The following is a 25,190-nucleotide window of genomic DNA, read 5'->3' on the forward strand; positions in this document are numbered from 1 at the left end:
TCATGTAATAAGCCAGTAAAGGTAAGTATGTGTGGGGCAGCCGTAGTCAAGGGTGGGACCCCAGGAGCGGGTGGTGGGAACCCCGATTCACAGCTGGTCGGTCACCCGTAGGGAAGACAAGCCAGGACGCCCGTCCCGTGACTGGCATCAGACAAGGGGGAGTGTGTGGGGGCAGGTGGCGTCAGAGCCGCTTGCTGTGACCCCCGCACATGTGGGTGAGCACAGACCAGTCTGAACGGCCTCCTGTCAATCCACGTCTCAAGACGAGAGCCATGGGTGTGCGGGCCCCGGTTCCCCAGGCCACAGGCCGCGGGGAAGCCGGGCGGGCCGCAGCGGAGGCCAGAGCTGTCTGTGGGAGGCCTGAGCGAGCACGCACAGCGGCCTCCAGGCATTGTCAAGGGAAGAAAGGCCGTCAGATGTATTTAACTCACAAAAACCCACTGGGCGGTGCCCCCAAGGAGGCTCCCGGCAAGGCTGGCCAGCAGCAGCCCCTCCCTACAAAGGCCAAGGGCGTGCCCCTCACCCCCCTGCACATTCAGGGACCGGGCTGCCCGCTCACCTCCCCAGCCTCGGGCACCCCCAAAGCACCCCTGGGCTTCTCTGCATGGACTGCGAGGGCTCTGATGGGAAAGGTGAGGTGCCAGCGCAGAGCGGCTTCAACCCAAGACCAGTTCCGTCACCGCCATGCTGACCTCAGTGAGGGCGTGGAAACGGCACAGCGGCCGCTACGTCAACACAGCAACCACGGTCACGTCACCGCGCAGTCTTCAAACGACACGTGGGCTTTGCTCCTAAGCGAAGTGCGTTAAGTGCGTTAAGCACGGGGTTAATTCTAAGAGCTAGCGCACTCACACTCTGCCACTGTACCTACTCTAGGTTGACGAGCAAACCTCCGGTTAGGATATTCTATTAAATTTCCTCTGAAGATCCTGCAGGCCTTTAACTCTGCATCATACCTTTTCAAGAAGAAAAAAAGGGATCTAAAAAACCAGGTCTTCGAAAGACAATCACAGCCTCCCGGAGACCGCGAGGTGCCCTGAGAGCGTCAGCACCGTCCCCGAGCAGGAGCCCTTCGCTCCTCATGTCTGCGACGGCAAACCCGTGTGCGCGTCCGTCCTGCCGACTGTTTGCAAGATTCAGAAAAACGTTCTGCGCAAATGAGAATTGTGGGTACAGATGAGCTGCACCTAAATTATGGTTCAATCTGCTCGGACTCCTGCTTGACGCGGTAAAAGGGTCCGTTTCAGAGCAAAGACATCGTTCCAGGCCTCTCCTTTACACAAGGGTAACTGGGCTCTTTGACACACAGTGATGTGTAATGAACTATCCTATAAACACTACTTAAAAGATGCTAGCGTAAAAATTTTAGAATCTTTTTCTTTTTAAGATTTTATTTATTTGACAGAGATCACAAGTAGGCAGAGAGGCAGGCAGAGAGAAAGGGGGAAGCAGGCTCCCCAGTGAGCAGAGAGCCTGACGTGGGGCTCGATCCCAGGACCCTGAGATCATGACCTGAGCCGAAGGCAGAGGCCTCAACCCACTGAGCCACCCAGGCACCCCAAAATTTTAGAATCTTAAGGAAAAACCTAAAAGCCAAGCATGTGAAGAGAAAAAATTCGCTTTCTACTGAGTTAACGATGGAAGTCTGTCAGAGGGCCCACACGGATCACATTGAAGCCCTGGAAAGCGCTCCCATTGCCTCGTTTGGAAGACGCAGGACCGCGGGGATTCCAGACTCCTCACGGCCTCTGCCTGCGCAGACATAAGGCCGGCAAGCGGGGCGTGGGGGAAGAGAGGAACAGAAACGCGCCCCAGGCTGGAAATGCAAACTTCCCGGTCATTCCCTGTGCCAGGCGACCTTCTCTCTTGATAGAACTGAAATGTGCTCAGACATGTTAATGATTCCCTTCTCCAAGGAGGACACAGAAAAGGGGACAGAGGCGGTGCCGCCCCAGTCCACCTCGGCCCGCACACTCGAGGCAGACAAGGCCTAGGTGACGCCTGGCGTTCCCTCCAGCTTCAGGCCAGCAACGCTCGTCACAGCTCCTTTGGCCACGGCCTCCTGGACGGACTGGCCCGGGAGAGCCTGCAGGACAGGCCCTCCAGATCACGAGAAATAAATCAGGACCTGTGTCCCCGTTTCACTTTCCGACTATAAAAACGCTGTTTTCACGTATTACCTTCAATCTCTAGCATTTTCTCTAAAAGCTAGTGTCTGTTAACTATCTCAAGCTGTCCACAACGTTCATGATGCGGCTCGCAGAGCTTCCCAACGTGCGGCCCAGCACCGAGCTGAGACACAAGAGCCCTCACGGCAGCTGTCTGGTGAACTAACTTGGGGGAGCTTGCTGACCCACATAAACCCCTGAACGGCACAAGTGAATCTGCTGGTCCACGAGCTCCTGCTCCAAACAGAGGCGTGTGAACAGAAGGGTCACTTGGCAAAGTCACGGTGGTGTCCCTGCCCGACGTCCGTGCCGGACTCCAGTCTGAGGAAGAGAGCCCAGTGGGTGTGACCGCGGGGCCTCACACACGTCAATGAGACGGACGGGAAGTCCGACTGCCGCGAGGGCTGAGAACACAAAGGAGACGTTCCAGCTGTCAGACAAGCAAGCAATTAAACCTCTGCGGGCACGTGCTGGTCCTCAAGTGTGCCCACGACACCGAGAATGAGAGACTTGCATGACCTAGCCTCCAGTAACTCTCCGCACGGTCTCCAGCCGTCTCTTCTGTGCACGTGTCTGCCCGTGAACACCGAGTCCTGCCATGCGCCCGGTCCCTGCGCCCCTGCCCCGGAGACACACTCCCTGATCTTGCACGAAGACTCCCGGCGCTCCGCAGGGCCCTCGTCGAACGCAAGCCTTCTGCGCGCGGCCTGCTATGGTCCTGGGGAGAAGGGAGCCACGCGGAGACACAGAGCGTGGACGACACTCTGCTTTATGAAGTTCTACGACTGGCCAGACTGGTCTGTAGCATCAGACCAGTAAATTTATGGCTTTGAACAAGTTCCTAGGATCTTCAGCCATCACTCCTCCAAGTAGCTGCCTCATGCCCCCGTCCTCCCCGGCTGTGGAGTTCCAGCGGCGCACACAGAAGGCTCTGCTGCTGACCGGACGTACCTGTGGCTCTGACCACGGACCCCCATCTGTCTTCCGGCTCGTCTCCAGGGGGTCCCCGCGGCCCTGTTCGTGGGCTCTCCCTTCTTCGCTCCACTGGGTCGGGCGACCGTCAGGGACCCTGCGGAGCACGTGTCTTTCTCGGTTCTGAAATCCCCGCTGCTCGCTCGCCATCGCGTGTGCATTCCCCGGAGGCTCTGCGCCTCTGCCCGGGGAGCCCAGCCAGCGGGCGGCTCTGAACATGCTGGTCTCCTAACCAGATGTCTGGGCTGGCTGGGGGTGGGCGTCTGCTGCCACTTAGGCTGTGCCCAGACGGCTCCGACAGGACAGCTTCTCCGAGCCTCTGGGGAACACGGGTCTGTGTTTGCAGGTGACCAGCCTGGCGAGGGCCTTGCTTTCCGCGGACTGCGATGTGAATTTCATGCCTCCGTAACGCTGTCTGTGCCACGTCTGCTCTCGGAGGTAAGCCTGGGGTCCGCTCCTCCCCAGAACTGGGGAGCTCCTCTTCCGCTCCGTGGTGTGGCTGGGGCCCCCCGTGGGGCACAGAGGCAGAGGAAGGAGCCTCCATACTCTCTGGGCCACAGACTCCTGTCCCCAGACCCTCTGTGTTTTGGGTGCCTGTCCCAGAGCAGAGCTGGGGGAGGGGCCCCGCCTGCAAGTAAGGGCAAGAGCCGGGGAAGCAGGAAGAACACCCTGCTCGTCCCGCCGCACCCGCGCTTTCAGGAACCGCGCGCTCTTTCTTCTGAAGTTGCAACTTTTTTCTTCTTTAAAGAAAGCTCTTGGTCCAACACGGGGCTCAGACTCCTGACCCTGATCGAGAACTGCACGCCCGACGAACTGAGTGGGGCGCTCCCTTCTCTGTTCCGTGGACTTCAGCTGCAGGGACTGGGAGGCTTGGAGGCCGTGCTGGGGGGCTACCACCGCGGGGGTCAGTGACGGGCCGGTCTTCCTCCAACCGTGACCTTCCCTGTGCTTCGCATGTGGGCGGCATCGTGTGCCGGCCCTTCTGGTCTCTCGTGGCTAGCGCTTCCCCACCGATCTGACTCAAAGCAAATCTGTCCTAATAGGATTGCAAACTTTCCACTGTCAGGACAGACGGCTGTGTGTTTTAACTTGAAGGATGGACCTTTCTTTTATTTTGGAGACACGACCCACACATCCCAGCACAAAACCTGCTCATCAGCCTCTGGCCACACAGTGAGAGCTCCACGCGTCTCTTGTGTGTTTGCCTCAAGTGGGAACACACGTGCGCAAACCTGATCCATGAGAGCACCGCACTACAGCGGGACACGCAGCCTCCGGGAGGTGACACCTTGTGAAAGCTCACACACAGTTAGTGGGGTCCGATACCCCACTAACCCCAAGAATCATCACTTGGGCAAAACGTTACGAACATGTAACGAGCAGAACAATCCCGACCCCGGAACACTAAGACAATACCGCGGCCACACCTGCAGGCACCCCCCACCCGCCCAAAGCTGGGGTCTGTGGTAGCTTCTGGAATAAACGTGCTTCATCTCAACATTTTGAAGCCAACAGAGAATGAGCCTGTTTTATTCTGAATATAATTGCAAAACAGCATTTGCTCCAGGTGGGGCACACCTGCTGCACGGATGGGAAAGTGACTCTGAAGGTTTCCCCCACGCACGCGTCCCACACTGAGTGCGGCTTCAAAGCAAAAGGGAGAAGGCGGTGTGTGCAGCATGAGGCCGAAACCACTGGCGGGCAGCTCCCCAGCATTGTGCGAACCCTCCGAGAGCCAGCCCAGTGAGCAAAACCGTGTGCGGGGACAGACACCAGTGCACGTGCATTTTGTGGACACTCAGGTCAGCTCTCAGGGGACCACCTTTCAGTCCCCAGACGAGGCACACCCATGGTGGCGGCCCCACATCCTCTCAGGAACGCATCCCTGCGCACAAGCAGCAAATGAGGCGTGAGCTCACGCCGCTCACCGCCGCCGCTCACTCATCAGCAGCAAACCTACAAGCTCGATAAAACCAGAGCTCCCAGGCCACACAGGAAGGCTCACCGTCTCACGCATGATAGAACCCGCCGCCATGCTGGAAGGAAGCCACTGCCCACGGTGGGAACACTGGCGTCTGGGCCCCAGCACGTGGTGATCGCGGCCCCAGGGTCGTGGCAGAAGGCTCTTCTTTGTGTGAACCCCGACACACAAAAAGTGCAACCATCCGGCAACAGCTCAGCTATAAACAGAAATCCTCACACCAGACACACGCAGACCGCAGCCGGTCCCTCGCCCACGGGGCGGGCTGCAGAAGCCCAGCGGGTGCCTGAAGCCTGTATGAACACAGCGACGACGGAGCCGGACTGACACGGAGACCTCCCAGTACCTTGCGGTAAAACAGATCGTCACAGCGACACACTGCTGGGAAGACGTGTTTAAGTGTGGGCTCTCCGGGAGCATCGCGCCATCTCTCACTGCGCCCGCCCTTCCTCCTCCGATGGGACATGAGGGGGCGAAGGCCATGGGCACGTGATGTGCTGTCAGGGCACTACTGGCTGTCTGACCACATGTCCAGAGGATGGCCCCCAGCCTCCTGAGCGCAGCTGGCCACAGTACCTGGGACACGCCTCAAGTCCCTTCCAGGGACTTGAGCTGAGCTGCGTTTACAGCGAGCTCTGGCAGCAGGACAAAGGAAGGACAGAATCGAAGGGGACTGTGGCTGCTGGGGGCTGGGAGAGGTGTCCGGTCCCAGACACAGGGCCACTGACAGACACGCTGTGGAGCGCCCATCAGTGTGAGCCCATCCGAACAGCCCTTCCAAGGGGTTCGACAAGCACGGCAGGCACGGGTCACTGCACAGGTGAGCATGGGAGCATCAGGACAGGGCACAGGTGAGCAAAGGTGAGCACGGGGGCATCAGGATAGGGCACAAGTGAGCAAAGGGGGTATGAGGACAGCGCACAGGTGAGTAAAGGTGAGCACGGGGGCATCTGGACAGGGCACAGGTGGGTGTGGGGCGCTCCCAACGGGAGACAGGTGAGTAAGCTCACAGTTCTCAATCCTATTTCCGAGGGCCCTCCACTGACCGGGCAGAGTAAGACAACTACCTGGCATGTGTGAATTATGCCAGGGTCCTGCGGTAGATCTCACAGTTCCCAGAACCCAAGTGTACTGAAAACAGATGTTTTTGGCAAACAGACCACCGAAGGAACTCATACAAAGACAATTTGTTATTCAATCCAATGTTCTTGATAAATCCAAGAACTGCATGAAAACCAAACCACCTACATAAGCTCGCCAACGTGTACGAACTTATACACACACAGGGACAACTCTAAAAAAGCAACCCACCCTGAATTATCTCAAAAGAACAAGGGCCACTAGAAAACAAAACCAGTCCAGCACGTTGCTGGCAGAAACGACCCTTTTCTCTTCCAACCTACTCGTTTTCAGGAAGCTCCCTGGGATTCTCTCCAGAAGTTTCAGAGTTTCCTACACGCCTCACCCTCCCTTCCGTCCTTCCTTCTACTCTAATGGAAGACCTCGGGGTCACTGCCTTGCAGACTGGGGTGCACTCTGAAACCCACCCGGGAAGCAGGACTGGCAGACGTTTCCTCATCTTACCATGTCTGTTCTCTCCTCCCAACCCGGACTGCGAGTGGGACACCTCACGGGACTCGGCCACGCGGACGTAGGACTGTGAGCCCCACGTCTTCAAGCTCACAGAGCAGGGACCTGAGACAGCGTCCGCTGAGACAGTGCACCTGCTTTCCAGCAGCACTCCGCAAGGCCCACGGGCGTCTCCTGCTACCTGAATGCCACTTTAAGACCCTCTCTGGGCGTGTAGGCATTTCAGAAGGGACACAGGTGGTGATGGCACCTTCTGACACCTGGGTGTCCCTCCCATCAGCGGCACACTCTGTCCAGGATGTCCCCATGTGACCTAGCACAAAGCTGCTCGGAGGCCACCCGTGGCCACTGCGCCACCAGCTGACCGCATCCAGCAGCCAGAGGTACAGGGACTGCCTCTCCAGTCTCAGCTGCTTGCTGTGTCTCCCAGGGACCTTTTCTGCTCTGGACAGAACCGCAGACAAGAGGGACCCTGTTGGACCTGGGTCCGGCCGTGCACATTTGCTTCCCCGCTTCTCCACTACCAGATTCCCAACCCTGCAGCCTGTGGCCCGCCGTGCTTCCCAAGAACCGGGGTCCAGGCAGGGAACAGGAGTGGAGGGTCGGCTCTGGCCACCACCAGCCCAGGCACCCAGCGTCCGTGCCCAAACACAGCTGCGGTCTCCCCGGCAGGGCACACGGGACCTGGATCTCTGGTCTCATCAGGTTTACAGCGCAGCCTGGCGCCCGCCAGGTCCAAAGCCCGAGACGGCTTGCGCCTCCCACACGCCCAGTGGCTAAGGGGCCAGACTGGTCTTTTTCAGAATGACAGGTTGCCCTGAACACTTATTCCATGGCGAGATTCCAAACCTCCCCGATACGAAACCAGCGCCACCACTGCTGACCCCATTCAATGCCGGTGTGCGTCTGTGCGGTGGCTGGGGGGCCGGGGAGGCGGAGGCCAGCGGGCCCCCCAGCTCCCTGTGGGGTCAGCAACTCCCTTAGAGATACAGGAGCACGGAGGAAATTTGTTTGGAGAAAACATTTTTATGAAACAAAGAACAGCACGTCCACCAGCCAACGTTCCAAAAACAGGCGTGTGGAACTTAGCACGCCTGCACGTACGGTCCGGCCGTCGCCAGGTAAGCCACCCTCTGCACACGATGACCTGAGCTCCTGGGGAGACTCTGCGCTGACAGGAACCACGGACATTTTCCTGCTGCTGCTGAAAATAAACTAAAATATGTCCTGCTATGTTCGGGTCTTCCCGGAATGTGGCGTGGTGCTGGGGCAGAAAGGCCACCGAGGGCCAGCAGGCACACGGCTTCCGTCCCCAGCAGAGCCCAGCAGGGGTGCCAAAAAGAGGCCACGTTCCCTCGGATGCACGCTATGGTTTTCTGCACAGAGGCTGCACGACCACCTACAAACGGAGACCCCCACGGGCAGGTGGGACCCTCCTCTCGAGGGTGCTGGCCCAGGGCAGGGCGTGAGGGCCACAGGGCCTGGGGGCCGCTGGGACTCAGGGCCGGCTGACGTGTGAGTTTCGGGCCTCTCTGAAGATCACCCAGGAGACAGGCAGCAGACTGGCCTACAGAATTACCTGCGGCTTAGTGCTCTTTGGCTCTAAAAGAAAACCCCACGGTATTTAGTCTCCAACTCAGAACGTCGTCAAGGCCCCGTCATCCGTACTCCCACAATTAACCCTGTGACAAAACAGAAACCCCACCGCATGGCCTATCTTCAGGGTGTAAGGCTGAGATCCTACAAGGGACCGCTGGCTGCGCCCCGGGCAGGAGGTCATCGAGGGTGTCTCGCAGGGCGGTGCAGGCCGCCAGTGGTCCCGGCCCCACCAGCCCGAGGCCGGGCCCTCGCCGGCGTTGCCGACGCCCTGACGCGTCACTCAAGGCCGCTGCGTGTGTCTCGGTGAAAGCGTCCCTGGGAAACCGAGGGCGGTGGTGAGCACGGTGCGCCCTGCCCCCGGCGCGCTGGCGCCCGCGGGCCTCACCTCTTTGTCCATACTCTCTAAGTCCTCCTTACACAGCGTGTACAGCGGCATTGTCTCTGACATGCTGGGCTGTCGCCTCCGTCCACTGGGGCCGGGCTGCTCTCCGGGTCGGCTGTCCGGCAGCTCTTGAGCAAGCGTCTGCCGCGGCGGCTGAACCACTCTGAAATGAATGTCACAGGGCCCACGTGAGGAAGGTCACTCGGAAGGATTCCTGACTCCCGGAGCAGGTACACACACACGCGCACACACACACACGCAGCATTCTGGCTACGACAAACCACCGTGTCTCTCCACGGCACCTGCTCGGGCTTTCTCTGAGCGCCGCCTCCTGCTGGAAGTGAACACCCGCCTCCTTCCGCCAACATGACCCCGCTCGACCGGCCTCCCTCGTCTTAGCACAGAGGGCGGAACGGAAAAGCCGACGAACCACGGCCTGGAAAGCAGCAGGAAGCGCTCCTCAAGGACCGTCAAGCCAGCCGCAGGGCTTCTAGAATGACGACACACCGTCTCCCCGTGGTCTCCGGAACAGAAGGACGTGTGGCGCGCAGACGCAGGCGACGGGCTGAGGTCAGCCATCTGCCGGAGGGCCCGGGAGGCCACCCGGAGCCACGCGGGCACGGCGCTGAATGGTCAGATATGAACACGAAACCCAGCAGTGTTTGGGTGATGCTCTTCCCGGGGGCCCGTCCCAGGCTGGGCACGGGGCGCTTCCCCCGGCGCCTCCCGCAGGCGCGCACACCTCCATGTCAGACCCGAAGCACACGCTCCCGCGCGTCACTGCCTCGATGGGGAGTGGCTCGTGCGCGCCTGGCGGGTCCGGCACGAGTGGCTGTTTCGAGTGGCTGCTCGCGGGGCTCGGAGCCTGCACGAGGGTGCCTGGGGCCCCACGGCCACCGCCAGCCACACGCTCCCTCCCTGAGATCCTGATGAGGTGAAACCTCACGACTGCGAGCTCCGTCCACACCCGCAAGCGAAGAGAAGCAGCCGGGGAGGCAGCTGGCGCCCTCTAGAGGACGCGGGACTCCTCCCCGCGAACACGGAGCACCACCCTCCGTGCCCCCAGGCATGGGGACATGCGCCGCCTGGCCAGAGCTGCCCACGCAGCAGCGTCTACACAGCTCTCCACCTGCGCAGCTGGACACCGCCACGTGCACCGGCCGGGGGCCCCAACATGGGAAAACAGCAGACTGTCCAAAAAACAAGTATGTTGACGTCTCCCCTTCAGAACAACGTTTTCAGCTGAACCAAAACCTGAGGCGTGCCGACAGGTCAGGGCCCGTGGGCCGGCCAGGCTGCTCCTGCAGGCTCCGGCACTCCCGGGTGGGCCCACCTCCCGGGCGCTGGCCCCGAGTCTCCCTTTACCAACGACAGGCCACACCAGGGGCGGGGTCTCCACCGAAGGGCAGCTCCCAGCCGGTGGGCACACGCAGCCAGGAAGCGCTGTCCTCGGCCAGAAAGCCCCAACCACACAAACAAGCCACTCTTCTAACGCTTCTCGTCCGCTGGGGATAGCTGTTTCACTCCTAACGCGGTCCTGTGTTCACACGTGATGACTCACGGCTACTCTGAAACGTGCGAGTTGTCTCCCAGGCGGCTCAGTTCTTGTGTCTGACAAGGTCAGCTCTGGGGGACGGAAGCCCAGGACAAAGAGCTCCGTGTTCCCGACACAAGGCTGCTCGCACGGCTCCCCCCAGACGGCACCACAGATACAAGAGAAAATGAAACACAAAGGGATTCTGCGTCTATTCCAAATCGCAAGCTGACCTCCAGGCCAAGGCAGGCAGGTGGGCCTCTGTCACCCTCCTGGGAGCTCAACCTGAGACCCGAGCCTCCAGGGGACACAGAGGACAGACAGTGGAGGAGGGCTAGGAGCCGGCAACGTGAAATACCAACGGGCAGACACGAAGCCCCAAGAGCAGGCTGCTCCCCGCAGAAGCAGCTCAGAGAGAGGCCACCGCACAGGACAGGAATGCCTGGGACAGCCCTGCTCCACCGCGGGCCACCACTGGCAGTTGCGGCCCCTGCCAGGAGTCTCCGGGAATGCAGAGTGGGGAGCCAGGACCTTTCCTCCTGTCCAGCCTAGGATGAGCACCCCACAACCATGCAGCATCCGTGGAGACCATGGCAGGTGGGGCCTGGACAAGCACCCCTCCCTGCAGCTGACAAGGCCCCCAGTCCGGGCTGGGAGGTGTTGGACTCAGACGTTCAGCTCCACCCAGTGGTAACCGCGGGGACCGCGGGGGGGCAGCTGGAGGCCCCACGGCCTGGCGGCAGCAATCACCCCCATGCGGGTGCCAACGGCAGCCAGCGCAGACCGGGACTTCTCCCCGCTGGGCACAGGGGAGGCGGCCCGTCCACCTGTGCTGCGGGCGCAGTGCCAGGCAGAGGCAGCCAAGCTCTAGGTCTGAAAAAGGTCCCGACACTCATGACGTGACGTGAAGCCGTCCCGGCTGCCATTGAAAATCACTCACCCTACCAAGCACCAGGAAGGTCTCCAGCAGAACGAACGTCCACTCAGAGACAGCAGAGACACTAGAACTACCCGAAGCAGACGTCAGGGCATCGCGGTAAAAATGCTTCCACGAGAACGACGGGCACACGCAAGGAACATGAGAAAAAGCGGCAGAAGCTTGGGAGTGCAAGACACAGCAGCAGCTGCCATTTTTTAAAAATGCAGGGGACAGGATCAACTTTGTAAGGAAGGAGACAGAAACCACAAAATCAGGAAACCTGAGGAGTCATAGAACAGGACAAAGAGACCGATCAGAACAGGTGAGAAGACGACGAGACCAGAACTCGCATCCCTGAGGCTGGGAGGAGGAGAAACACGGCAGAGGTGGGAACGGCCTCAGAGAACAAGGGCCGGAAATGTCCTAAATTTGGCGAAAGACATTAAACTTTCCGATTCAAAAAGCTGAGCGAATCCAAAAGGATAAAGCCCCAAATCCACATTAGGACGAATCCTCATCAAACTTATTACTCAAAACAAAGAAAAAAATCTTGAAAACAGCAAGAGAAACAGAATTCAAATGACAGACCAAAGGAAAAGACCACGTGATCCTATCACTACAGATAAAGCACCTGAAAAACTGCACACCCGTTCAGAATAAAAACTCACGGAAATTTGGGAAGAGCGGCGGACTCCCCTACTTGGCAAACAGCAGCTGCAGAAAACCGAGAGCCAGAAATGGAACATTTTCACCTTAACGTTAAGAAAAGATAAGAATGTCTGCAGATTAAGGGAACAGGTGGGAATGCAGAAGTGACCCGCACAGATGCACCCCAACACCTGACACCAGCACCAAAGCCCAGGACAGAGGACACGCAAGAGCAAAACCGACCCGCCACCGAAAATCTCATTCCCCATGCAAAAACCCAGAATGGGTCACGGTCTTAAATAGAAAACGTGAGAGCTATGAAACTTCTAGAACAAGATGTAGGAGGAAACCTTTAGGATCTGGGACCCCAGAGAGAGTTCACAGACTTGAGAGCAAATGTGTCCTTCATGGAAAGAAAACTAATCCACGGAACCTGATTCACCAAAATGAAACACTTCTGCTTCGCCCAGCTCGGTGAAGGTGATGAAAAGCTGCAGAGAAGAAACCACCTTCCAGCCACACCGTCCACGGAGGAGTAGTACCTGGAGCACAGAAGCAGTCCTCACGCTCTGCCCCTCGAGCACAGAAGCAGTCCTCACGCTCTGCAGTCCCTTGACCACCCCGTGGGCAAACGGGCGAAGACACACAGACGCCTCATGGAGCAGGACGTGGGGGCCCGCGTGCCCGTCAGTGGGACCGACAAGAACACAGTCAACCCCAAACACGGGTGGGGTGTGGAGAGGGGACCGCGCTGCTTCTGGAGGGAGTGAGAGAAGGTGCTGTCCCTCGGGAGGGAAACCATGCACCCACTCGGCACGCGCTCACCGCACGCTTGGCACACAGTGCAGCAGGCACGGCCCCGGGCTTCGGTCCCGCAGAGACGGACGCAGACACAAAGGCTAGGAGCAGCCCTCCATGGGGGGCCCACCTCCTGGGGGGACCCCCTGGCTGTGGGAGGAGAGAATGTGTGAGCACACACGAGTAGTGCGGCAATGGTGGCTGGCCCGGGACCGAGGGGGGGCCACAGATGTGCGAGAGCCTGTGCGTGTGGCACTGCTAGACCGACCGAAGGACTGTGGGGAGGGTTAGCAGTCTTGGGGTTATGGAGGCGGCGGGAGGGGGGCAGGCATCAGGGGCCCTGGGCGTGGCGGTGGCGAGACTGGGCTGCAGGTGTGCGTGGGGTGAACCAGGGGAAGGGCCCCCGGGCTTGCTCTCTTCGTGCCCTGCCCGTGGGTCCACAGTGACCTCAAAACTAAACTTCTTTTTCTTTTAAAAGATTTTACTTACTTACTTGACAGATCACAAGTAGGCAGAGAGGCAGGCAGAGAGAAGGGAGGAAGCAGGCTCCCTGCTGAGCAGAGAGCCCGATGTGGGGCTCGATCCCAGGACCCTGGGATCATGACCTGAGCCGAAGGCAGAGGCTTTAACCCACTGAGCCACCCAGGCGCCCCTCAAAACAAAACTTTTAACAAAAGCAACAACAAAAAAACCCACAAACGTTCACAACTAAGAGCACATCATCATGATGGGTTAATGAAAAAGAGAAATTCAGAATTCTGGACACCGTCCTTGCAGGGGAGTAAGTCCAGACGGACCGCGTGGTGAGCCCCCGGCTGCTCTAACCCCGCCCCACCCCTGGACCAGGGTGCTCACCTTCCCCTGCAGGCACATCCTTGGGTCCCTGCCAGTGGAGGCCCCTCGACCCAGCCTCGGGAGGGGAGAACAGAACGTGGCATCATGCTAGCAACAGCAGGGGAGCCCCAAGGAGCTCTGACCTCGAGTCCCCAGGTGAGCCAGCAGCCTAGAGCCCAAACCATCAAGGCAAGGCGGACACTCACAGTTCCCCAGGCCTCGGTCAGACAAGCGCACAGAGCAGCATCTCTGCCCACGGTCCCAAGCGCCATGTCACAATGGGGTCTGCATGGGGTTCTAGGTTCAGAATGGGGCTGAGCTACCCCTCCTGGGGCTCTCCTTCCCACAGCCCTCGACACACAGGGACAGGGCAGCCTCGGGCAGAAAGGGGACCAGAGCCTCGATGGGGGGCTGGTGCAGGCTCGCATTCCAGGGATGTGGCTGTGTAAACTGGCACCTGTGAGGGCAGACAGAGCAAACAGAGGTGCCCTGGGTCACTGTGCATGGACAGGGAGACTAAGGACACAGGCGTGTGCGGGCACAGTGTGAAATCAAATAAACAGGGAGCTCTAGCTCCATGCGGAAGGGACGCCCTTTCTCTCTGCCGCAGCCATGAGCCGTGTGGGGACGCTCCCTGTACAGAGCGCCTGTGAGAGTGTGACCCGGGCCCTGCCTGGCCCTCCAGCCTCCGGGCCTGGACGGCTGCCGCCCCTCCCGCGACAGTGGGGCACTGCGTTCGCTAGTTCTACAACGCAGAGTGCTCTATATGCTAGGAAGGAGAGAGACGCAGGCCGCGCCCAGCACGCGCACCTGACTCATGTGCCCTCCCTGACGGGGCGGACGCGGGGCGGCGGTAACCCGGGACTCGTGTGGTGCAAAGCACCCTCCCGGGCTCCAGAGGGAGGAGAACCGCGTCAGAGCGGCCTGCAGCCAACTAACACACAGTGTGCGCTTTCCTCCGCGAAGACGAGGCCGCGGGTTTGTCTTCCTGCGCCGTCCCACTCGCGGGCCGCGGCTCCCACTCCCGCACAGTCCACACAGGGCGCTGGCGGCTGTGGGACCACTGCCGCCCTGCGGAAGGAGGCGGGAGCCGAGCTCAGCCTGCCATCCGCAAGTGTTTCCAGCCAACGCTTAGTTACTTCTCTTCCCACACCGGACGTCCTGGCCGACCGCCGCTTACTCTGAGCCAGCGTGGAACCCCAGCCGGCTCTGAACTCCAGCTCTAACCACTCCAGACGTAGTTCTTTATGCTGAAGGATTAGCTCAAAAGGTTCAGGATCTAATTCCCAGTAGCACAAAAAGCAGATTCTAAAAACCAGAAATCGCTCACGTAAACATCGGTACAGCCCTGACTTCGTGACGGCTCCGGGTGACACCAGGGGACTGAGGGCTCCTAGCTGCGTGTCTGGCGCCGGGCGTGTGGTCCGCGCTGCTGGCGCACACCCTGTCCTGTCCTGCACACCTTCCCGGATGCAGACCAGAATCCCCGCACGAGACCCGCAGACAAAATCCGAACATGGTGTCCCAATGGCAGCGCAGTGCCTCCTCGAGGAGGGTTCTGGATCCTTGTGACAGAAGCCCCCCCCCCCCCCCCCGACTGTTGTAAACTGCGATACGGCTTCGCTCTCAGCGCTGTCGTCTGGGTCAGTCTGGGCGAGGAGCATGGCAGGGTGTCAACTCCAGTCGAGGAGAGACACGAAGGGAAGGCTGTCGCGGCGGGAGACACTCTCACCTCTGCTGCTGGGCCATGGGTCCTGGTGCCAGCGGAGTCCCCTGCAGCCCCCTCCCCTGCCCCACAGCCTGGGCTCCTCCTCAGTCTGACCTGGGACCACCATCCATTTGCCCAGGGTACCCTCGCTCCTCTTCACAGCGCCGCTGCCCGCCTGAGCCCAGCGCTCGGAAGAGCCACACACAGGCCATAGCACTGCCCACGCGGAAGGGCAAGAAATGAGAGGACCCCCAGGGACGCTCCCCTCACCCCGACTGTATAACACCTGTGACATGAGGGCCGTGCAGTGAGGGAGAAAGGCACTGCAGCCTCCCACGTCCCCAGAGACTGCAGCACAGTGTCCAGATGGCCACCTGCCTGCCCACCACTGACCCTCTTCCCGGCACCCCCCAGTGTCCCGCACAAGCGAACCCGCGGCGTCAGCACCTGCTTCCTGCAAGCGTCCCGGCAGCGTGCCCGCACGCACGCGGGCTCTGCGAGCGGGCCCCTAGCATCAGGGTCGCAGAGCCTACGCCCAGGACACCACTAAGGGAGCCAAACGTGCCTGTGCTCACGAGACAACCAGCTCCACAAACCAGCTCCTTCAGAGGGAGACGCGCGAGCACCAGCTTCTGCCCGGCTCAGCACCAGGCCTCCGTCCCCCCGCCCTGTGCCGTCTGCAGCCGCGAGGGCTTTCTCAGGCTCTGGCGGCCGTGGCCAGGGCCACAGGGGAGCAGCTGTCCTCGCACACCTGCCAGCACCCGGCCCTCTGGGACCGTCTTCCCTCGTGTCTCCCTGCCCTTCCCTTCTCCCCCCAGCTCACACCGGGCCAGGAGAGCCGGACCCTGCCCACGCCCCCAGAGTGCGCACGCTATCCACCCAGCACACGCTGCTGCCTCACGGTGGCAACCGCCGTCCACGGCCCACGTGGCATCGGACGCCTAGACTATCTTACTCACACGATCCTGTCACCCTTGAAGCTCACTGACCCCGCTGTACTTGCGACAATTAACACAAGCTGCTCTCCTCCTCCTGCCGTGTGAGAACACTCGCATTTAAGGTGCACAACTGACCTGTTATGTAAACACGTGTGGCAGCTCATGCTACTTGACGTTTAGGAGGATTTTAACCGTATACCCTTAACATCGGTATCGGTACCAGTGGTTAACGGCACAGGATACGTATACTCACACTGCATGTACAAAAGCTGCACTTTCACAACCCTGCGAGCGAGAGCCCTGACCACAACAGGCCGATTTTGTTTCCTGTTATCCAGCTCGTGTCGCAAATTACGGGATCTGAGGATTTGTTTCTCCCTGGTCCGGGGCCATCTGCAGACGTTAAGTCCCTATGCTGACCCGCCCCAGCCCCTTCCCGTTCTCCTCTGCTGCATCCAGTGTGCACGGGTTCTGAGGACCGTCTCCGGTTAACTGTAGGCTGCGACTCCCCGGTTCTGGAACGGGCTTGTGTTTTCTGCATCAGCTACAAGCCTCTGCTGACCTCCTCCGCCTTCCGCCTGTTTTGCCTGTCCCACTTCCTCGAGCACAATACTCTGTCCCCTTCTCTGGGACTCTACCCCACGTCCCAGCGTGCCGACCGCTTCAACCCCGAGCTTGGTCCCAGAGCCCAGGTACCTGGCTTCGCTCCACACAAACTGAGCCGTGTGCCTCCCAACCACGGCTTTTCTGATGATTCTTATTTGGTAGGGCAATCACTCCGATAAAAGGCACGCCACGCGCCATAGCCACGTTCCAGCAGCATGTTCCCCAGAGGAGGGCTGGTCGAGGGGGCACGGAACCATCCACATCCTCAGGCCCCGGTGGTCGGCACCGAGCCCAGCACCCGACAGCGGCTCACCAGCCTACTGCGCGAAGTCGCACTGTCCCACCCAGCTCTCCCCTGCTGGGAGCATCTGTTCACACCTGCCTCCACCTGGACCACGTCTCGGGTTCTGCCTCGGCCACAGAAAGCCCCGAGAAGCCAGCTGTCTGCCCCAACAGCTCCGGAGCCACGTGGTCCTCCCGCTGCCAGGCTGGCCTCCCACTGGGGCCAGAGTCCCTCTGACGGCCTCCGACAGGCACTGCGTCAGCGGCGCCTCTTGAATCTGCATTAACCGTGGCCTTGCCTCCACCCCAGACCTGTGCCCACCCAGCCTGGTCCAACACCTCGCTCCTCAGAGCAGGGAGATCGGCGTGTCCCTCCGGGCCCCCGGGGCAGCGCCGTGCCACCCTGCACACCTGCACGTTCCCTTCAAATGCAGGAAGCTCAAAACCGGGGCGAGCTCACCATCTCAGAAAACGTCTCAGCAATAAAAATGACCATTCACAGCATATGGCACAAGGCAGCGCACGGAGCGTGTCCGGAGCATCTACACGTCGTCAGAGCTCGGAAGGGAGAAGACAGAACTAGCCAAGCGAGGGCTCTCTCCCTCTCGTCTCTGCTCACAAGCAGCTGCCACAACCGCCCCCTCAGTCTCATCTGGGCAAGAAAGTGCGACGGGACGCCAGGGGACCCCAGAGCTGGCTCCCCCTCCCGCCCTGCCCGCCACCTTCCACCTCCAGAAGGGACGGACCAGGGGGCACTGGCACGGAGGATCTCCTGCGGGGGGATGGGGGCCGACAACAGGGTGCAGGTCAGGTCTGCAGTTGGAAGAGCCGGTCAGACAAACCACTGAGCAAACGCGGGAGTGTGTCTGGCATGTGCGGGACACCTCATGGACTAGACCCCGGCTCGATCTGTTCCAGGGTCGGGGACCAGGACAGAACAGAACCTGCACAAGGCCCAGTGCCTCCGCAGGGAAGCCCGCCCAGCTCAGGGTACGGCAGAGCCCCAAGTCCACATCCCGCCAGCACTGGCGGGTCAGCGCTCAGTGAGTGTGGCAGGCCCAGGCACCCGGGCACCCTGGTGCGGTGCGGCCGCCGCAGGCTCCTGTACCTGAAGGAGGAGTGCTCCGCGCGCACCGCCAGGGAGCCAGGGGGCCCGGGGCCCGCAGCGCCTTTCCGGATGAGCTTGCCCGTGTTGGCATCGTAGATGCGAACTTCTGGCCCAGCCTGGGCCCGGGGATGGACAGGCGTCGGGTGGAACAAGGGAGCCGGCAGCGCGCCCTGCCTGTCGGGGAAGGCTGCCGGGCCATCCTCCCTGCGGGGACAGAACGAGGGCTGTGAACAAGCGCCGGCACGGACACCAGCCTGGCTGTAGCTGCAGCCCTGTCCGGACGAGGACGAGCGGAGCGTGCGCCCTGTGCCCTGCCCGGAGCCTCGCACGAACTCTGCAATCACCGCCCCTCTGATGCCTGGTTCAGGACTTCACCCCTGAACACAAAAGCCGAAGTCTGACAGAGAACAGGACGCGTGCTCTCAAGCTGTCTTCGATAAAACAGACCGTCACCCCACAAGCCCACAGAACCACTAGACCCATCAGGCTCCCACCCACCCCTCGCTCTGGTCACTGCCGCCCTGGCCACCGGCCCTCCACGAGGCCTCCGTCATTCACGACGCTGCCCCCGGGCCAGGAAGGAAGCACGGGCCGGCCGGTCCTCCCTGCCAGCTTCACCGCAGCAGGCGGGGGCAACGCCTTTGTGAGAGTCTGAGCTCTGCAGGGCCGGGAGGGCCGGGCCCTGGTGGTCCCGGAGACGAAGCACACGTCCTCTGGCAGCACGCTGCGCTCGGGGGAGAGTGGGCAGCAGGTGCGGGCTGGCGCTCACCTCTGCACTCGGCCGTAGTCATCCCTGAGCGGGAAGAGCTGCTCCTCCACCCTGTCCCAGCGCTCCAAGCAGCTCCACAGCCAGTCGGGGTTGACCACGTGCAGCTGCCCGCACTCCTGGGCCTGGCGCACCTTCTCTGTGCCTGCGGGGAAACCAGCTCGGTCAGTCCAGCCCGGGCTGCGGGTGCCGGGCGGCCTCCAATCACTCGGGCTCTGAACCCTGCCCGGCACCATCTCTGTGTCCAAAACCTAGGACTTCACTTCAACCGCCACTGCCCGCCCCTGCCCGCCCCCCAACCAGGGACCCACTGTGGGGTCTCACAGGACCCACAGGCAGGGGAGGGATCTGACGGACGGATGGGCCCCAGCAGAGCAGCCAGCAAGCACCTGTCCATTTCGGTGGGGAGTGTCCCACTGCTTCCGAGACCTGCAGCCAACTGTCGGAGATCTCTTCCCCAAGACCACAGGGTGGGCCTCCACAAAGGCTGCGCGCCCCTGCTGTGGGCTCGAAGCCCCACCCAGCCCCTCCGCCAAGGTCACCTTGTTACTGTGCCCAGTGCCGCCTCCTGAAGGACAGCGGCCGGTGGCTAGGGAGGACAGCGGTGCGGTGCGGGTACGTCCCTGCCACACACGCGTCTGTGTCCTTGGAAAGGCTCTTCAACAGCGGGCGCGGACAGCTGTCCCGCCCGCCGCAGGCGTGGACCCACTGGGCTGTGACCAGGGAGCAGAGGCCAAGCCGGCTACCAGCACTGTCAGCCATCAAGCGTCCCCGAGCGAATAAGCCGTGACATTGAGATCGGGGAGAGGGGAGGACGAGGGGGCTGAGCACCCAGGCAAGGGTGAGCCACAGGCAGAGAATGAGCTCGGCGCCTCCTTCCCCGTGCCCCTGGGCTCACTGCACGTGTGCGATGCCTGAGAGAGGCGACAAGCCCACCCCCACCTCCTGGTTAAGACCTTCCCACATCTCACACCAGGACGTGCCACCCAAGGGCCTGCGGCTCAGTCCTGGCGGGTGAGCGGGCTCCACGAGGAGGCTGTGACCTGGGAGGCCCGGCTGAGCAGATGCAGGCGTGGGAGGAGCAGTGCCAGAGCGGCCGGGGATGCTCTTGGTTCGGAAAACACTACACCATCACTGCTGAGGATCGGTTAAAAAAATTATTTTTTTTTTAAATTTTAGCAGCCCCGTGTGTTTCTTCTTGATTTGCCCATTGCCGAAGGGCTGTTTTCTGGACTGAAACCCCGGGAGTGTGAGAGGGATGTTCCTACAGCGACTTTCCCAACCTCATCCCTTAGGATGAAGGTGGTTCCAGCCGGAACCTCCGTGCTGGCTCTTCTCAGGGCTCCGTTGCCCACTCCCCACCGAACCGTGAATGCTGACGCCGACGTACTTGGGCTCCACCATGAACTCCCCATCCCCCCCTCCTCTGCCCGACCCACGTGCGCCCCCCACTGCAGGCGGAGGAGCCCGACGTGCGGCACGCAGTGGCAGGGGGCCGGGAAACACGAGGTGCCACACCCGCGCTACTGCACACGGACTGCACACACCCGCCCCCACACAGGCAGACACACAAACAGCCCACGACACCAACACACGGCCAGCAGCGGACACGTAAAAGGCAATGACTCAGGACCAGGCTTCTGACAGCTCTGCACAGACACAGAGCCGTGCCCTTCTGGAGCGGCCAGTGCGGACAGACCCCCGCCCCCCGCCGGAGCACCATGCGGGTCTTCCGTGCCCGCCCCGCCCCCCGCAGGATGGCGGGGGGGGGGGGCGGGCGGGCTGGTGCACCCACCTGCTCTCGCCGCAATCAAGTGGGTGGCCCTGTCTGGGCTGCCGGGGTCCAGCGCCAGCTGCGTGAGGACCTTGGCTCCGAGGGCTGTGGCGTGGTAGTGCTCCCGCGTCCTCTCGATCGGGAAGTTCGTCGGGTGCAACCCACTGAATATTATGGCGACGTCCGCCAGCACCCTGCTCTTGAGCTCCGGGACAATCTTCCGTATGTCGGGGGCCTCCGGGCTGTCCCCGAGGAGATGCCGGTCGTACCTGGCGTAGTAGTCGGAGTGCACTCGGGCGAGGATGTCCTCCAGGTGGACCAGGTGGTCGTCCCCGTCCCCGTCATCCTCGTCCTCGTCGTCCTCCTCCACGCTCTGGTCCAGGGACTCGCCTGCCGTGACACCTGATTGCTCGCTGTTCTGTGACTCGGTCTCAGCCTCCTTCCTGTCGGCAGAGCCGCCGCCCAGCCCACAGAGGCCGTCCCGCTCACCCTCCTCCTGCATGTCAGGGTGCAGGCCCGGGGCTGGCTCTCCGCATGGCCTCTCCCCTCCTGGGCCAGGGGGGCCGCCCCGCTGGACCACTTTCCCTGCACCTTGCGCTCCCTGAGGCCTTTCCAGGCTCCTCTTCTCCCCACTTTCACCGTCAGATGATGACTGGGCATCTGACTCGCTGTCGCTGGAAAGGTCAAAGTCCAGGTCACCGCCTGCTGTGCCCTGAGCGTCCCGCTTTTCAGGCAATGTCCGATCAGGCTGCTGAGCACACACCGCGGGCCCCTTGCCATCAGCCAAGGGGCCACGGGCGGTGGGTCGGCCGCCTCTCTCCTCCTCCTGCCCAGGCAGGGGCCAGTCCCCCCGAGCAGAAGCACTCCCGTTGAGTTCCCTTGTGGGCTTCCCAAGACCATTACTCTGCTCGACCCCAGAGCCCTGCCGGCCTTCCTCGGTCTCCCTGACAGACAGAGCTTGTTCTGGAACATCGGCCCCTCTTGGAGATGGATTTACTACAGGTGTGCACAAAAGAAAAGGAGACTGTTAGTTAGCATCCAACGTGAAAGCCCTCGTTAAAGTAACGGCACCCCCAGCCTGTCCCCATGTCGGCTCTGACCGTGCTCTAGACCTGGGCTCAGCAAACTCCGGCTGTGAGGTTTCTGGCCACAGAGGGTCACCGTGCCTTGGTTTTACAATGGTCAGAAATGGAGAGGACACACTAGGCTTCCGCGCTGTGGATGGACGGCCTGCGGGCGGCCTCCCAGCCCTGCTGTGGCTGCGCGCCGCAGCGCATCTCCTTCAGTCCCTACAGCACCTGGCCTGGGCCTCCAGCTCTTAAGTGACAGCAGCGGTCCCCGCAGGCCTCGAACAGCCTGAAGATCGTCAGACACACTTCCCACCACCACTTCCAGTTCCCTCAGACAGACTCTGGCTTCACGCTTGCCAGACAGGTTGAGCCAGGGGGCTCCCTGCGGGCTCCGGGCCCGGGCCCAGCGCCCACCACCAGCGAGCTGGAGCTGCTTCGCCCCACGGCTCGCTCTTTCCAAGGATCGCAATGGCCCAACTCCCGCTGTCCTGCTTGCCTTTTAAGAGAAACTGGGATGACAGGCAGGATTCAGACACAATGAATTACACAAACTCTTTAGTCTTCGTCCAACTGGGAAAACGTTTAGGTTAATACTATTCAAAACGAAACAAAACCAAAGTGGAAGCCAGACATTCTGGTTTTCATTCTTACAACTAAACGCCAGCCCTGTAAGGACAAATACAAAGAACCAGAACCAGAACCAGCGCAGCCACGACAGAGGCGGGAGCACGTGCCAACCGCTCCTCTGCTGCCCGGAAGGTCCTCACGCACCTTTCCTTCTCGCCTGGGACTCCCGAGACCCAGAGGGGGCGTTGATGTCCCCTGTGCCCTGGAAGTAGACGTATTTCTTCACGGTGATCAGATTGGGGGCAAACTTCCAGACATCTTCTCGGTCATCGATAATGCAGACCATGGAGTCTCCACAGGGAAAGAGGTTTCTAGAAGGAAAAACCAGAGCTAGCACACTTGACGACGATGACAACGAATCAATCCAAACTCGCGATGATCTTGGATAGGTCGCCAGCAGATCGCAGGTTCATCAGAAACAGACAGAAACTACGCTGAAGGCCTTTTGCTCAGCTCGTGTTTAAACTCTCCAAGTTTCCAGACAAAGAAACATTAACACAGTCATGCTTTCTCCACTGTGCTGCTCGACGGGGCTGCTGCCAGAGCCTAGTGTCTGGGGACCGTGTCCCCGTCCTGGGAAGCTGACACAAAGACAGCCGCAGCCAGCACGCTTACAGACACAGGAGACAAGCCCGCGGGCCGGCCCGCAGGCACCCGCTGTACAGCAAAGGGCTTTCCTGGTGAAGGCAGGAGGACAGGCCCACACCGCGCAGCCCTCTGTAAGAAACAGCAGGTTCCTGGAGCACAGTACCTGCGTGGTCTCTGCTCAAGTCCAGAAAAGCTACTAGAATGTACGGGGTCGGCAGGCATGCTAGCAAGGGTTAGCCGTCGGACAGATGTAGGCACACACTGCTACCCTCACGTGGTCTCATGAAATTCTCTCTGTGATTCCGGGATCCAGACAGGCTCGTAGCACTCAGAATTCAAAGCGGACTTCATCTCGGATCTGGGAGTAAACTCAAAGGCCCGCCTGCCACTGCTCCGTCCTGCAGTCGCCCATGGCGACAACTACCCAAAAAAACACGTTCATGTGTCCAGGAGTAACAGTATCTCCCGAGCCTGCTTCCCTCAAGTAAAACAGAATACAGCTAAAATAACTGACAGAGTCCACACTTTCTGGCACATTTAACTCCAGATGAAGGAGATAAAAACTGGGAAAAGAGCATTGCCTGTCCTACACGAGCCACAGGTCGGTCACCCACGCCCGCTGGGGAGCACGCCGCTCCCCTCTGGCGCTGTCCCTGTGGGGAGCTTCCCCTGACTCCGTGACCGACAACACCCCTCACATTCCTTTGTCTTCGTCAACGTGCTCTGATACTAACTAGCAAACGCCAGGTCGGTTTCTGAAGCAGAGACTTTCAGATTCTCCTCCTGGTTCCTGTGGCTTTGAACAGGTCCCTGCATGTGTGGACACCCTAAACCTGAAACACGCAACGTGCAGGAGGACGGACCACACCAGCGGAAGGCCAGAGGCCACAGTGTCAGTGCCCAAACGTCCCCGGGACCGATACGCACGAGAACCCGTTACAGCGGATCCCGTGCTGTATGGGAGGGGGAGAGAGAGAGTGTGTGGGTATTCGGGGTGGGGGGGGGGGTTACTACCTTTCTGGGTAGAAATGGGGAAATTCCTCGGACGGAGTCAACATGGGCAAGAGCCTCTGGAGGGGGTAGGCCCACTGTGAAAGCACAGAGGGCAGGACGCACAGGGCACTTGGTGACGAAGGGAAGGGAACCAGGAGCAGACGGGACTGTGACTTGGGATCTGGGGACAAACTGACAGGACTAACACCAGCTCCTCGGGAAACACAACTGTGAGACATCAACACCCCCTCCCTTCAAGCCGTCCTGCTCCTGCAGGAGCTCTCGGCCCCTCTGCTCGTCACCTCCCATTCCCCGCTGCTCCAGCCCTGCTCTCGCTCCCCCTCCCCAGACCCTCAACCTGTGGGGCCCTGGCTGCGTGCCCTGGGAGCCCGCCAGGGAGCCCAGCACAGCCTGGACGCTCGGGGAGCTGGGGCAGGAAGGAGCCCGGCTAGAAGACAGGTTTCTGAGTGCCGTGTGAAGCCGGGAACGGGGACGAGAAGCACAGAACTGCCGGCTGCACGTGCTTTCCGCTGGACACTGAGCAGGGAGCCTCCTCAGCGAACACGACGAGGTACGTACCTGAGGTTTCCCGTTTTAGAAAATGGGTCAATACATTCATCCCTTGATAATATTCGATGAGAAAAAAGCTTCTTCTCGGGGTCTAAAAAGCCTTTGGAAAGAAGACAAAACGAAGGTCAGACATGTGACTGGCTGATGTCTTCCACTGTGTGCGGTGAGGCCCCTTCTGCTCACGACATTGGGACATAAGTGTCCCATACGGGGAACCAAACGCTCTCGTCTCTCTTGGTAGGACCATGATTCCCTTACGGTTCCTCTTAACATCTTTAAGGGCTTCTGTTCACTAAGCACTTGCTGAATTTAACGTGACCTGGAATTTGGCTGAGCTCAGAACATAACGACTAAACAAAGCTTCGCGTCACCATCACACAGACGCCACATCACCAGCGTGGTGTCTGCGGGGACAATAAACGTGAGTGCATCATTTGTACCCACCACGTTGCACGTATACGAGGGGCTGGGCCCCAAAATTCTGGTTCTGCCACCGTGGGCAGTTTCCCTGTGCCTTGGGCTATTTGCAAAGCAAGGCAGGGACTAAGGCGCCCGGCAGCCTATCCTGCTCACTCCAACAAGCTGACCATATTCTCTGCACATCAGGAGACCCTGTCAGCGCCGTGACAGCAGACGCGGCAGCCCACCTCTGCAGCCCGCTGCTGACGGCCAGCATGTTGAGCAGGCTGCCCTCCCGTCCACCTCCCAGCAGGACCCTGAGACCGCACATCTGAC

At 60.6% G+C, this 25,190-nt stretch overlaps 1 protein-coding gene across 6 annotated transcripts in view; it reads right to left on the reverse strand.

The window, feature by feature from the left end:
- The window catches only part of CTDP1 (CTD phosphatase subunit 1), a 54,797-nt gene that overhangs the window by 11,257 nt on the left and 18,350 nt on the right, over nt 1-25,190 (reverse strand). For 4 of the 6 annotated variants that reach the window (XM_080820915.1, XM_080820913.1, XM_080820917.1 and 1 more), the window contains exons 6-11: nt 24,465-24,555; nt 22,449-22,615; nt 20,629-21,603; nt 18,837-18,978; nt 18,068-18,271; nt 8,696-8,855 (exon numbers count right to left, since the gene is read on the reverse strand). In XM_080820915.1, the coding sequence (XP_080677041.1) occupies nt 8,696-8,855; nt 18,068-18,271; nt 18,837-18,978; nt 20,629-21,603; nt 22,449-22,615; nt 24,465-24,555 (1,739 nt within the window). Of the gene's footprint in view, nt 1-7,730; nt 8,626-8,695; nt 8,856-18,067; nt 18,272-18,836; nt 18,979-20,628; nt 21,604-22,448; nt 22,616-24,464; nt 24,556-25,190 lie in introns of those variants that run through there. The other 2 variants (XM_080820914.1, XR_013967815.1) reach the window with 2 other exon arrangements.

Source organism: Martes martes (assembly GCF_963455335.1).
Source record: "Martes martes genome assembly, chromosome: 13".
NCBI lineage: Eukaryota > Metazoa > Chordata > Mammalia > Carnivora > Mustelidae > Martes > Martes martes.